At 45.5% G+C, this 14,917-nt stretch overlaps 1 protein-coding gene across 2 annotated transcripts in view; it reads left to right on the top strand.

Moving 5' to 3' along the window:
- The window catches only part of CIB2 (calcium and integrin binding family member 2), a 75,424-nt gene that overhangs the window by 27,883 nt on the left and 32,624 nt on the right, over positions 1–14,917 (top strand). For both annotated transcript variants that reach the window (XM_088446681.1, XM_088446690.1), the window contains exon 2: positions 13,647–13,681. In XM_088446681.1, coding sequence (XP_088302807.1) covers positions 13,647–13,681 — 35 coding nt within the window. The remainder of the gene's footprint in view (positions 1–13,646; positions 13,682–14,917) is intronic.

Below are 14,917 nucleotides of genomic sequence, written 5' to 3'. Positions count from 1 at the left end.
TCCTTGTCTTCACCCGGACCTGACTCGACTGTCTTTGACGGCGTGGCTGTTGAGTCGCCATGCTGAGGTCCCGGGGGTTTTCCAGCTCTGTGGTGCGTACCATGTTACGAGCTCGGAAACCGTCTTCCGCGAGGATATACCATCGCGTGTGGCATACGTTCTTCCAGTGGTGTCGACCGAGAGGTTATGCACCGCGGGAGTTTCGTCTGTCTCGGATTCTCGCCTTCCTGCAAGCAGGACTAGATCATGGGCTTCGCCTTGCTTTTTTGAAGGTACAGGTTTCGGCCCTATCTGTCTGGTTTCACCGTAGGATTACTACAATCCCGGATGTGCGCACCTTTATGCAAGGTGTTGTCCGCATTCAGCCGCCCTTTGTTCCACCTGTGGCGCCTTGGGATTTGGCTGTGGTCCTGAGGGCTCTCCAAGGACCGCCGTTTGAACCACTGGGCTCAGTGGATCTTAAATGGCTAACAGCGAAGACTGTTTTCCTTCTGGCTATTGCTTCGGCCAGACGTGTTTCTGAGTTAGGGGCTCTTTCTTGTCGACCACCTGTCTTGGTTTTTCATGGGAACAGGGCAGTGCTCCGCACTCGGCCCGAGTTTCTTCCCAAAGTCGTTTCCCAGTTTCATGTTAACGAGGAAATCGTTGTTCCGGCCTTTAACTCACCGGGTCTTTCCGTGGGTGAGGCCTCTTTGGATGTTGTGCGGGCCTTAAGGACTTATGTTGACCGCACTTCTTCGTTTAGGAAGTCGGATGCTTTGTTTGTCCTCTATGGCTTCCGTAAAAAGGGTTGGCCTGCTTCAAAGCAAACTTTGGCAGCCTGGATCCGTATGGCTATTTCTGAAGCTTATCTTCATGAAGGCCTGCCGGTTCCTCCTTCTGTGAAGGCTCATTCCACTAGGTCTGTGGGTCCTTCGTGGGCAGCTCGACGTGGTGCCTCTGCAGTCCAGATCTGCAAGGCTGCTACGTGGTCCTCTGTCCATACGTTCGTGAGGTATTACAGGTTTGACACCTTCGTCTCTCAGGATGCTTCCTTCGGGCGGCGGATTCTCCTTTCTGCACAGGAGCGTCCCCACCCTTAAAGGATACTGCTTTGGGACATCCCCAAGGTATCCTGTGGATACCCTATGGACCCTGAAGTAGAAAATATGAGATATGGTAAGAACTTACCCTTGTTATCTCTATTTCTACGAAGTCCATAGGGTTCCACAGGACTCCCGCCCTGTCGCACCTGTGCTGCTGATGGGCTTTGCTCTGGTCACCGGTTTTCCGTCTCCCTCTGGTGATAATGTGATTCTTGTATGTGTCCAGATCTTTGTTCTCTCTCTTCCTTCTCCTCCTCCGGCCTATGGCTTGGTAACTAACTGAGATGCCTTGGCTCGGGGGCGGGGTATAGGAGGGGGACCTAGTGCGTCCTGGGAGGCTGAAAGCTTAACTCTTTGGTGCCCGATGACTGACGTCACACCTATACCCCAAGGTATCCTGTGGAACCCCATGGACTTCGTAGAAATAGAGATAACAAGGGTAAGTTCTTACCATATCTCATAATATATATATATATATATATATATATATATATATATATTTCTCCATTATTGCGGCTACATCTTTTAGATCAAGGTGCACCCAGTGAAATGAATTGTATGTTTGTCAGCTGATAAGTAAGTATGGGCTGCCCAGGGCCTGTTTTTGAGTCACACACAAGGTTGATGTCGGACACAGTTGAGGTTTTTTTTTTTTTTTTTACTGCACATGTGTCCAGGGACCGCGTGCACAGACTTGCAGTTGTGATTAATGTATTGGCTCAGAAATGTCTTAATGCATTGGGTGTTCCTGGGAGACACACGGAGATGGTCATGCTTATATGTGTGTTATGGAAGTGTCACTGAAGTGGTTGTGAACCGACTCATAATCGCTCACATTGGAGGCCATACTCTGACAGAGAATATACACCTAGCATGGGACTGGTGTAAGTGTCGATGGTGTGACCGATGGTTGCATCTAAAGACAGACCAAGTGGTATTTGAGCATCTAAAGATGCTGAGAGTGGACATCTCAGTCCTTGCACATGCAGGCTCACAGTTGTATACCAGGGAGGGGCTTGTAGTATCATTGACATAAAGGCGCAGAAGCAATACCGACAAAAGACGCACACACAGACATGGTCCATTGGCGGCAATCATTTTGAAGGTGTGTTTAACCAGGAGCAGGGCTCCTTTTTCTTACCATTCTAAGGGGTATATTTATCAAAGTTTGATTTTACATTTGATTTGATTTTCGATTTAGCTCACCTCAAATCGAATGTAGAAATCCCACATTTACTACAGTTCGATTTTAGATGCCTTTTCTAAATCAAATTCGATTTGGTTCGATTTTGAACAGTGATTTGATTGATTTTGCATGTACAAATACTAATTCCCACTCAAAATCGAACTTTAAATCCCCCAAATGAATAGACCTGCTTCATGCTTTCAATTTTAGCATGAGCAAGTATGATTGACACAGATGCATGCACAGATCAGTGAGATCCGTGCATGCATCTGTGTGTAGAAAGCTTCAAAAGTTTTGAAATAACATTTTTTTTTTTTTTTTTTTTTTAAAAAGACGTGGGCCCAAACTAAAATCACAACCAGACCCAGTCCTGGTTGTGTAAATATGGGGGACAATGGACATAGGGGTCCCCTGTATTTAGCACAACCAGCACTGGGCTCAGCAAGCCGATCCTGATTTTGGAAATACAGGGGACAAAATGAGTAGGGGTCCCCTGTATTTACCATAACCAGCACTTTCTAGTAGTGGTGTAATGCCACAGCCAGGAGAACCTTTTTCACCGGGTCCCCCGGCCAAAGCATTATACCTGACCGCTAGTCAGCCCAGGCCGGGATCCCTGGGGAGGTGGGGACCCCCAATAAAGGGGCCCCACTCTCAAGGGCACCCCAGTTTATTACACACTCAAACATACTCCCCTACAATACCTGGACAGGTCCTCTTGTCCAAGAAGGCTTCCAGCGTCAAGGAAAACGAGGAGCCTGTACCACAAACTTAGGGCCCGAATCAGACCCACTTACAACCGTCAGCTGTCAAACTATGCAAATCCCTCGATCGCAAGGCATTAGCACCCCCACTATGTCTTGGCGTGCGATCGCAGTGTGTATATAGACGCCTACCAGCCTGTCTTAAGACGCCCACTTTCCCTTAGTAATACACGTCATCTTGAGGAAGTGTATTCAACAATCGGTAACATCGAGGACCATTGGAGCCACATGCAGCACTTGTGGCTGACCATACCCTACCGCAAGCACTGCGAGTGCTTCAGTGTGAAATTCATGCATGCCTCTGAGATGGCATTAAGACGCACAGACACTTGCGTTCGCACCACTAAACCCCTGTTTCCCTCGACCAACCCTTGTCACCACCCACAAACTGCTCGTCCTGTCAATCATTCTAGTGAGTCTGTGTACAAAGGGCGATTGCTTCGCGATCGCACAGATTGGTTCGCGCACGCACACTGCGACTTATGCGCAGATTGCAAACATCGGGCTCTCAACGAGTGAACGCATCTAGCGAGTGGGACTGAATCGGGCCCTTAGTACCATCCTCTAAGGATATTACTTCCCGAATGACAGGTCAGCCGCGGCATTTGGTGAGAACCGTTCATTGGCTGAGAGAGGCGGAGGCTCACCTCTCTGTCAATGAACGTTCAGCCCCGGCATCTCTAAGAGAAATGCCACGGCTGACCTGACCTAAGTTTGTGGTTCGGGCTCCTCGTTTTGTTTTAAGAAGACGCTGGATGCCTACAGTACTTGTACAAGAGGACCTGTCCAGGAATTGTAGGTGAGTAAGTGTGTATGTGTGTAATAAACCTATACTTTCACTGTGTGTGTCCGTGTTGTCTTTATTTTAACATTTCTAGAGGTACCAGCAGGCTCTTAATGCCCTGCATGCTGGTACTTGTGCTTCTCCAAGTACCAGCTTGCGGGGGAGGCTTGTTGGGACCTGTAGTTCAACTGTAAAAGACAATTATATATATATATATATATATATATATCATTTTTTTTAATTTTTTTTTCCAGCACCCACCAGCCAGGGGTGCCGGGGATGGCCCCGGGCTGTCAGCCCAGGCCAGGGGTGCTCTAGAGAAGGGGTCACCTTTATTGGGGGGTCCCCACATCTCCAGGCCTGGGCTGACTAGCGGTCAGGTATAATGTTTTGGTGAAAGGGTTCCCCTGTCTGTGGCATTACACCCCCCGCTAGAAAGAGTCCAGTGCTGGTTATGGTAAATACAGAGAACCACCTACTCATTTTGTCCCCTGTATTTCCAAAACCAGGATTGGCTCGCTGAGCCATAGAATTATTTTTTTTTTTAGGCGGAAACCTCTTTGCCCAATCTCTACAGACTGGCTGCGAGTCTGAGCTGCTGCGCACGGGCAGCACCTCCTCAGAGAGCTCTTATCTGCAGATTGAATTGTGCTTTTTAGCCCCCAGCGATTGACTCGCTATCTCCATAACATTGGGTTTATTTGAGATCGCCGGCCCTTCCTGACTCAAGCAGCTAACTGCAGCATATGGAACTATGGCCCTCATTCAGACCCACTCGCAAGCGGGCGCACGTACGTTAGGCGTACGTACAAAAATATTTAAATTCAATGGCTCGCTCGTATTTTCGTTCGCATCTAAAATTCCTCCCTAAACTCTGACGACCCCTCCTCTAACTAACGAGCGTACGAAATAGCGAGCGTACATCCCCGAAATGGCTTGAAAGGAACGCACGCACACGTATAAACAGGAAGTGGCCTTGTCAGATGTCGATTACCTGCTCCTTTATTCTGCCTACCTCCATCAATCGTATCATGCCAATCAATGTATCAATTAGCTTAATTGTTTGTTTTTTTTCAACACAATGCAAGAAACTTTACTCTTGTCCGTGTTTGTGTTTACCCGCAGAATACGTACGGATGAAACATTCGCTTTTATTGTTCAAAAAACATGTGAACCACAATTAAACAATTGTACTATTGCTGTGGATCCCCGCATATTTCCCTGGGTTGATTTCTTTATTTAAATTTGCTTACGCATGTCACTGCATCAAGCCTATCATAACTCTCCAGAGATTTCTGGCCCTGTCGAACACATGACTCATACACTAACCACTAAAATTGCTCCTGTTAATTTCCAAAATTCATTAGCCAATCAGAAAATTTTTACACACTTTATCAAAAATGATTTTTAAGAAAAACACCATTGCCATCATGAGAGCCTCCGCATTCACCAGGCGTGAGCTGCTGGTGCTTACGGAGGTCATGGATCGCCGGATCACCAGCCAGCCTCAACCCATGACCAACCGGCAGAAGCGCTCCGCGTATGCGGAGGTACGGTCCCGCCTGCGGTCCTTCGGCTCACGCCGCAACATCGGGCAGCTGGAGCGCAGGTGGTCCGACCTGCAACGGCGAACGCCCCGCTTGCTGGCATGCTTTCGCATGCAGATCCTGGCAAGTAAGTGTTATGTATTGTGGTTTTAATGTTTGTGTTTGTGGGGCAAACTGCGTGTGCATGTTTTCCTGTCTGTTCTATTTATTATTTGTACTCATATCTGCGTCTGCATGTTTTCCTGTCTGTTCTATTTATTATTTGTACTCATATCTGCGTCTGCATGTTTTCCTGTCTGTTCTATTTATTATTTGTACTCATATCTGCGTCTGCATGTTTTCCTGTCTGTTCTATTTATTATTTGTACTCATATCTGCGTGTGCATGTTTTCCTGTCTGTTCTATTTATTATTTGTACTCATATCTGCGTCTGCATGTTTTCCCTCTATTTCTGATTTTTTAATTCTACTGCTTTTTTTTTTATTTATTTTTTTTTTGTTTTTTTGTTTTCTTGTTTGGTTGCCCGGATTTGTCCATAAACTAAACGCAATTTCTTTGACATATTTTAGGGGGACAGCCAAGACTCCGCCGTCAACGTCCGTCCAGACGGCGTTCCCGCCCACTCTCCCCAACCCCCAGCCAACACTCCACCCCAAATCTTTCCCCTATTCCCCACTCCTCCCCATCCTTCCCAGACCCTCTCCCGGAAATGTCGGGCCTCCGTCCCACTTCCCCCTCTCCTCCACCCACCCCTCTTCCAATTACCCCCTCCCCGGAGTCCAGCATAACTCCGCCCCATTCTTTGGGGAATGACGGATCCTCCGAGGAGGATCATGGAGGTTTGGCCGGAGCTCCCGATTTGTCTCCCGGTATGTTTTTTTAATTTTTTTTTTAAAGCACAAACTGTTTGTATGTAATCATGTGTCGTGCCTTTCTTCGTGTTTTTGTGGCTTGACTTTTGTTGATTGTGAAGGTTTGCCTTTACCTCTTCCTTGTGATTTAAGCATACACATATCATACCTGTGGGAATTTGTACCTAGGCCTTGTATTTTTGCCAGCCCACCCTTTTTATTTTTGTTTTTGGGTTTAGGAGTGATTTGGTTTTTTTTAAAAAAATTTCTGTGGATTCCCTATTGTTGTATTAACCCACACACTTTTCTCACCCACAGAGGAACAGAGGCGTCGGCAAGAGGTGGCGGATGTTGTGGGGCACATGCGCCAACATGTAATCGGCCTTCTGGTGGCCCTCGACCGGCTGTCTGGCCTCCTTCGGCATTAGTTTTTTTTTTTTGGTTCTATTTTCCAAATAAATTTATTCAGACAAATATCCGTTGTGGCTCATTTTTAAAAACCAAAACCAAGATAGTTTAGCCTGACATAAGTAGACTGTTCCTGCAAGGATTTCCCTTTTTTAAAAGTTGGATTGTGTTTTGTCTTTGTATGTCAAACAGACACCAGAAACACATAACAGTAACAATGTAATTTCCCTTTTTGGGTGTAGTGTCAATTACAGATTTCTACATTTTCCAGGTTCCTACTTGGTGCGCAAGCTGCTTAGGCCAATCTTACAAATCCCAAGGTTGGGCCAGGCTTCCTTTTGGTGTGGATTGGGAAGCTGAAAACATATTTCAGTTTTGCTCAACTGGCGTCAGTACTGGTTTACCCCTTAGTCAAATGTAACTTGTGTTAACCTGGTTACACTTGCTGTTAACGTCCCAAAAAAGGAAGACCATTTCACTCTTCAAACATTTATTTACAACATAACAGAGAAAACAAATTGGTCACTCCCAAAAAAAATACACAGTGATAAATTCAAATACAACACATACCAAGAAATAATTAAATAAAAACACAAAATCAAGAACTGGTTGACGAAGGACCATGCCAACATGATTCCACAAACATGGCGTTGCGATATGGGTTCCAGAATATATGCCCAAAAGGACCAGATCCAGGTTTGGTAAGGGTAGCAGGAAGTAGTGAGCGTTGGAGTGCCAAAGATTATGTGAACAAACAGAAGATGGTGAGAAAAATAAAAATAAATTAGATGTTCGCCAAAAAACACAAACACATTAGGTATAAACACTGGAGTTTTGTTCAAACTTACCTAAAAAATCTGGCCACCACATCATCGCGTATGGCCCCCCCACATACTGACCTTCGACCAACCTCGGGGGGGCCATCCTCAGGTAAGGCATCCTCTGGCTGCATTGGGACACCACTCCTTATGGCAATGTTGTGAAATATCCCACACAGGACCACAATTTTCGACACCATATCCGGCACATACATGAGCTCGCCACCAGAGCGGTGGAGGCATCTGAATCGGCCTTTTAAAAGGCCGATACAGCGCTCCACCACTTGCCTGGTGGCTGTAAGTGCGGAATTATACGCACTTTGTGGCCCTGGTGTGGGAGCCAAATAAGGAGTGAGCAGCCAGGACATGCAAGGGTATCCACTGTCTCCTGTGAACAAAAATAGACCACATCAGGAACACTGTGTATCAAGCTTAACATTGTTATGTACTAAAGGTCTCCACTTACCCAGAAGCCACGCATCACCAGCTTGTAGGTTGGTTAATTTCTGCCATATCCCTGATTGCCGGATGACGAAGGAGTCATGAGCACTTCCGGGTAATTTAGCATTCAGGGACAGGATCTGGAGGGAGGCATCACATACCACCATTACATTCAGGGAGTGATAGTGTTTCCTGTTTCTAAATATGGCCTCCAGCCGTGCTGGAGGCTGAAGTGGTATGTGAGTACCATCCACAACCCCTATGATGTGTGGGAAGCCAGCTATTTGGTAAAAATTGGCCTTGGCCACACTAAGGGCACCCATATCCAAAGGCATTTTAATAAAATGATGGAGGTGCTTGAAAAGTGCCTCCATCACTGCCCTCAGGATCCGGGAAAAGGAGGATTGGGAGATGCCCGCCACTATTCCCACCGTTGTTTGAAACGATCCTGAGGCACAGAAATGTAACACCGCCATAAATTGCGTCAGTGGTGGTATTGCTGTTGGACTGTCAATTTGCCGCTCAAGATCACTTTCTATTAATGAGAGAGTGTCTATGATGATTTTGGGAGGTAGACGGTAGCGTCTTAAAACCTCATCATCGGGCATTCCAAAAAGGGTGACACGTGTTGGAAATATCTGGGGCCTTGCATGCCTACGATGCCTACGCCTGGGACGAGTTTGAGGTTGGTCGTCTTCCGGGAGCAGGGCCAGAACAATTCGCCCCAGATCTACCTGAAATTCAAAGTTTACAATGTAAGGCTTTTGACCCACCCCAAAAGTAACAAAAAACAACTTAGCTTTCTGATACCATCCATAGCTGCTTACATGCCGGGGTATTGTCATGATACGTATAAACTGTAAAAAAGCCAACAATGAGACTTCAAAAATTTAGAGAGTGTTTTTTTTGTTTAAAAATTGTTGCAAGCCAACACAGAAAATAGCGGAAACACACATTTGGCCATCGATGAAAACGACATTGCACACCGTACGTCAAATAGGGTTCAAATGGACCCAAAAAATGGAAAAGGGAAAAGCAAAACTGGATTATATGATGAATAAGCCGTCAAAAAGGCGGTAATTAAATCGCAAATGCAAGTCACTACACCAACAGTCAAAAATGCGGTAATTAAATCGCAAATGCAAGTCGCTACACCAACAGTCAAAAATGCGGTAATTAATTCGCAAATGCAAGTCGCTACACCAACAGTCAAAAATGCGGTAATTAAATCGCAAATGCAAGTCGCTACACCAACAGTCAAAAATGCGGTAATTAATTCGCAAATGCAAGTCGCTACACCAACAGTCAAAAATGCGGTAATTAATTCGCAAATGCAAGTCGCTACACCAACAGTCAAAAATGCGGTAATTAATTCGCAAATGCAAGTCGCTACACCAACAGTCAAAAATGCGGTAATTAAATCGCAAATGCAAGTCGCTACACCAACAGTCAAAAATGCGGTAATTAATTCGCAAATGCAAGACAAAAAATGGACTTACCCAACTCGAATATATAAGATTTCCACAAAAAACTTCTTTGGGTCCGAAAACCAAAAAAAACTAAAAAAGATGAAATGAGTGTTAAACAAATTAACGAACCACAAAACAGAAGAATACACCAATTGGCCACAAATTTGAATGCACAAAACTTACCAAATCAGGAAAGGATGTGGAAAAAATGAAAAAAATGCGAACGGAAAAACCAAAGAAATGTAGCAAAAACAAACAAAAAACCAACTCTGCCAAATCCTCCAACCGCAAACAACCAAATCCAAACCACTTAACCGACAACGCTCCAACAACCCCACCTCGACTCCACACACACCAAGCCATAAATAGTGTTTATTTTCCCGCACAAATTAAGGATGAATCATAGGGACGCACAATCAATGATGCGGCCGCAAACTAAGGACGCATGTATAAATACGTCATGAAATCACATAGAATTTCTGGATGATTTCATGCTGGAAGCAGAGACATGGCTTCAAACCAGGGAAACAATGGTCAAAATTGCGGCGGTAAGGCCTTCATGCATTTTGTGTCAATGATTCTTTTAAAACATAATATTGTGCAAGTTGTGAAGTGGCTAAATCTGCATATTTACCCAAATAGGTGAGGAGGATGACATGGAAGAGACTGCTGGCCCCAGTCAACCCGCCAAAGCTGGCAAAAAAAAAAGGCAGCCACATTTCACAAGCAAGGAGATGGAGGTTTTGATCCAGAAGTGCGTTGACATCCTGCCCCAGGCAGCCAGGAATATGAGCCAAAGCCAGAAGTGGAGAATGTGGGAGGAGGTCGCCGTTGCTGTCAATAGGGTGGGTGATTATGTCCGTCTAGCCCGGGATGTCAAACGGCGGTAAGTAAACACTTTCCCATCCTATAAACAAACCCCATTGTAAAAAAAAGGATAATGGTTCCAATTTCATTCCACAGATGGGCAGACTTCAAATATCGTCTCAAACAAAAACTTGCCGACAGGGCTAGGCATGCAAGGGGGACAGGTGGGGGTCCCACCCCTGTGTCATTGGAGTTGACAGACTTAGAAGAGATGGCACAGGGGTGTGTGCAGGCTGTGGAGGTGTTTGGCGTGTCCAACATGGATACGGACATGCCAGACTTTGCGGCTCCTCATGTTGGCCAAGGTAAGTCTTGTGATGTCACCAACTCAGAAATGCTATTGTGCCAATATGTAGATTCTAATGTGAGTCTTTTCTCCAATTTCCTAACAGAGACAGAGGCGGATGAGTCTGCTCCAGAGGGGAGCCTTGGGCGCAGAATTTCTGCTGGCTCTGCAGGGGAGGAACCAGTACATCCGGCTGAGGACCCTGCAGAAGCCAGTCCAGGGCGTGCCCCCTCGCAGGCAGTGGGCCTCCTCACAGAACTCAATTTTAAATCGGATTGCCATACGGAGATTCTGCAGAGGATGGACGCCAGTCTGCTACGGGTGGCTGAGGCCCTGGAGCAAAATGCTGCGGCCAACGTGACCATTGGTCAGGCCCTGGCGGAAAATACCAGGGCCAACATCCGCATCGCCGATGCCCTGGAGCAGCTCGTTCGCCAGCACATGGTGGAGCCGACCTCCCTTCCTGCCGGAACATCCGGATCCTCCACCTCTGGCACAACATCAGCCAATCCTCCAAATGTGCCTAGCCCTGTGCCTAGTCCAGAGGCCACAACATCTGCCTCTGGACAGGCCAGCCCGATGGCATCCCGGACCCGGTCTGGCGCCCACCCTCACCCAGCCAAACGGGCGAGAAAACGGTGACAGCAATGGCGACTTTTCCCACACTCCTTCTGTGCTTGGCTCATATTCCTTTCTGGTCAAAACTTCCCTCTCCTTTCTTGTGAAATGTTTTTAAATTTTGTATTTACGCTTATGTTAGTAGTTATGTTATATTTTTTTTTGGATCAAATATCTTGGCCACAAAAAAAGGCAATACAATATTAGGCCAATTTGTTTGTGTGTAAACAATAAATTAAAAACAAAACACTGACATTGTATTGTGACATTATTGTACAAATGGGTTACATTTAATCCTGGCCTTAAACGCAAAAACTGACCCTCTTTAAAAAAAAAAAAGGCCTCTTTAAGGAACGTTTAAAAAATCACATAGCGATGCAAATTCCACAGTAAACCAAAAAAAAGGGGAGCAAATTAAAAGATGATGACATTATTGTTACAATAGGCCATAACCACCAAATTGTGGCCAAAATAAAACCCCAAAAATGTACGCTAATTGATTGTGTAATCATGACATTAGCAGCTCTGATTTCCACCTGCGTACGCTTTTGTGCTATCCCAAAAAACTGCTTTCCAAACACATACCAAGCCGGATTTCAATCCAACACTAATTACTTTACTGACCAGCCGCGATTAATCGCTGCACCATCGTGGAGTCCCGGGACGGAGGAGAAGGCCATCGCCAATGTGGTCGAGTAATCCTGACCCTAAGCTGTGCGAGCATTTTGAAGGGAAAGCGGATGTTTCAGTGACGTATGAGACGATCCGAACACATTTGACGTTCGCATCTGCTAATGTATGTACGCCCCAAAAACGCCTCGCCACGCCTGCGTTTTTTCATCTCCACCCCCGTCAACACCCAAAAACGCCCTGTTCTGTCAATCACATTTGACATGTCACTTCCTGTACGCTATTTTAGGAACGAGAGAAAAAAAGCTCGCAATCTGCCGTACGCACATGCGCAGTGTAACACCGACGCATGCGCGGTTAGTCAACATCGGAACGCAACGAGCGTACTGTTGTTAACGTGCGGCTCTGAATGAGGGCCTATGTATTATAAAATAACAAAGCACTGGCTACAGTGACTGGCAGTATATGAACCTCCACCTCTGATTGTCCGAAAGCATTACTCTTACTTACCATGGGGGTAGCTATAGTGGATGCATGGGGAGTCGTTGGTATGGGGCCCAGATGCATATGGGGCCCAGACCCAGATGATATAGTTGTATACCAATTTCCTGTATTTGCTTGCTAAGCAATTGGGCCTGACTTGTTGACCACATTCAATTTTCAGCGAGAGGTGTGTGTAGTTGATGTTAGAATGGTAAAGGGGCACTGTAATGTGGCATAATCTGAACTGGAGGGCACTGTAATGTGGTATAATCTGATATGCTCATTGTAATGTGGTATAATATGAACTGAAGGGCACTATAGTGTCACATACAATTGAACTGGGGCACAATGAAGTGGATGCACTATATCTAATATAATATAGACTGAGGACACTAATGTGGCACAACATGAACTAGAGGGCAATGTAATGTGGCACAGTATGAACTGAAATCATTACTGTGGCTCAATAGGAACTGGAGACACTATAATGTGGCACAATATGATCAGGGGCACTGTAATGTGGCATAATATGAACTGGTGACACTGTATGTCATAATGTGAATTGTGGGGGTACTGTGTTGCATAATGTATACTGGCAGTCTTACAATGTGACATCATGTGAACTAGGACAATACTATGATTCAGAAAATGAATTAGGGCACTATTATGAGACCTAAAATTAACAACAGGGAGGTGGGTCTCTAGAAGCATTGGGACGGGCTCCTTCAAAATGTTGCTATGGGACCAACAAAGTCCTGGTTACGCCCTTGCTACTTACTATATCAGAGTCTCGTATCTGCAAAGTAACTATATAACTTAACATCTAATGGTTCTTCTGTTTGTTATATTAACTTATATGTAAAACATTCTGGGCTTGATTCAGAGATGTATGCAGCCTGATGCAGATCCTACATTTTAACATGCAGGAAAACCCATAAATTCTAGCAATTGCATAGAATTTGAGTTAGCGCAAGTTAATCCCTGGTTTACCGCTTGGGAAAAATGCTGATTAATTAAATAGCTCTGGATGTGAAACCCAGAGCTCTTCTGCACCCATCAAACCCCACGGGTAATTGAATTCCCACCTTAAAGCCACATAACTAAACCTGTTGCTATGTATGGTAGTTTAGTACGTGAATGGGTTACAGCCTTGTTTGTATAATATGTATAACCCAGACAGAATGCAAGCTATTAAACTGAATACAAATAGAAATGTCTCCTGTTACAATGGGACCCAACCCTTTTATGTATTTATTTTGGTGTTTAAAGTATTAGAATTCCTGTTTTGTATACAGAAATATACTGTAGCATTAAGCTGATCTGAAAAGATTATGTTGGTCGGTATGTTATCAGACCATTTCCCTAGCTTGACTTATTAACTGATTTACACTTTTTTTTTTCTTTTCTAGGATTGCACTTTCTTTACCCGAAAAGAAATCCTCCGGTAAGTGAGCATGTCAGTCTTAGGCTTGGTACACACTATCAGATCGTGTGTGCGCCACTCCGATAAACCCTCTGATCTGATGGAGCGATTATCGTACTGGTGTGCACCCATGCACACCAATCCAATAATGCGTTTAGTGGTTCGGCGCACACTCTGGGCCTGATTCAGACCCGCTCGCAAGCGGCTTCGTCGTGCTCATGCGCGAGACCCGGATAGCGACAGGCAAGCCGTCGCTCTGGGTCTCGTACCAAAGGGGGCGTGCTGTTGATGTTGAGTGACAGCACGCCCCCTTTGGTTGGCGGGCCGGGGGCATGGCTGCCCAGACGGAGGCGTACCCATGGGAACGCCTACAGTCTGGGGCCCGCCCCACTGACATCACAAGTGATGTCAGTGGGAGTGCTTTCGGCTCTGTTAGAGCCGAAAGCACTCTAGGGCTTGCGGCCACGAGACCATACCACAAGGGTCTCATCGCAAGCCCGATGGTCGCGATGGTCTTGACCATTGCGACCATCTTCCTGGCCGCTCGCTATAGCTGTGGGTGGTCACCCACAGCTATGCGAGCAGCCAGGAGGCCGCTCTAAAAAAACAGAAGGCCGGCCCTGATTCAGAGCGAGCGCTCAGTCAGAGCGTCCGGCTCTGAATCAGGCCCACAGTCTCATGATCCTGGACACTAAAATTAAATAAGATATAAAATGCTAGTAGAATTAATAAATAGCTCACTAAAATAAAAAAAATAATAATAATTTCTAGGACAGTGGTTCTCAATTTATTTTCTATGTGAGTAACCCCTGGCAGCCCATTTGAATTATGTGTACCCTGAAAATTTGCAAAGCAATACATTTGTAATAATATAATTGGTTATTGTTATTAGATATAATGTTTAGGAACTGCTATGTATAAAAGCAATAAATGTGCTACAGTATAAATAAGATTTAAAAAAATTATACGCAGATAGAATGAATTGTATGTTGATATTGTGCAGTGCCCCAAATGCCTTGGCATGATCTACAGGTTGCTGGTGTGTGGGGGCAGCGACACTGAGTGACCCAGAAAAAGGTGGGCATGTCTGCGACGTTTTCCGAACATCCCGAAGCCAGTGGACACGCTAATGTCCTATGTTCCAGCAGTTGATCCAATGCTGCCTCTTTGGACACAGCATTGGATCGTAGATGCCGGCAGTGGGCGTCTTTTTTACTTAAGATGCCTCCTACGGCTTTTGCATATTGTCGCACAGCC

The sequence above is a fragment of the Taudactylus pleione genome, unplaced genomic scaffold, assembly GCF_031769625.1.
Source record: "Taudactylus pleione unplaced genomic scaffold, aTauple2 ptg000019l, whole genome shotgun sequence".
NCBI classification, from domain to species: domain Eukaryota; kingdom Metazoa; phylum Chordata; class Amphibia; order Anura; family Myobatrachidae; genus Taudactylus; species Taudactylus pleione.
Note: the sequence above shows the minus strand (reverse complement) of the source record. Positions and strands in the feature narration are given on the sequence as shown.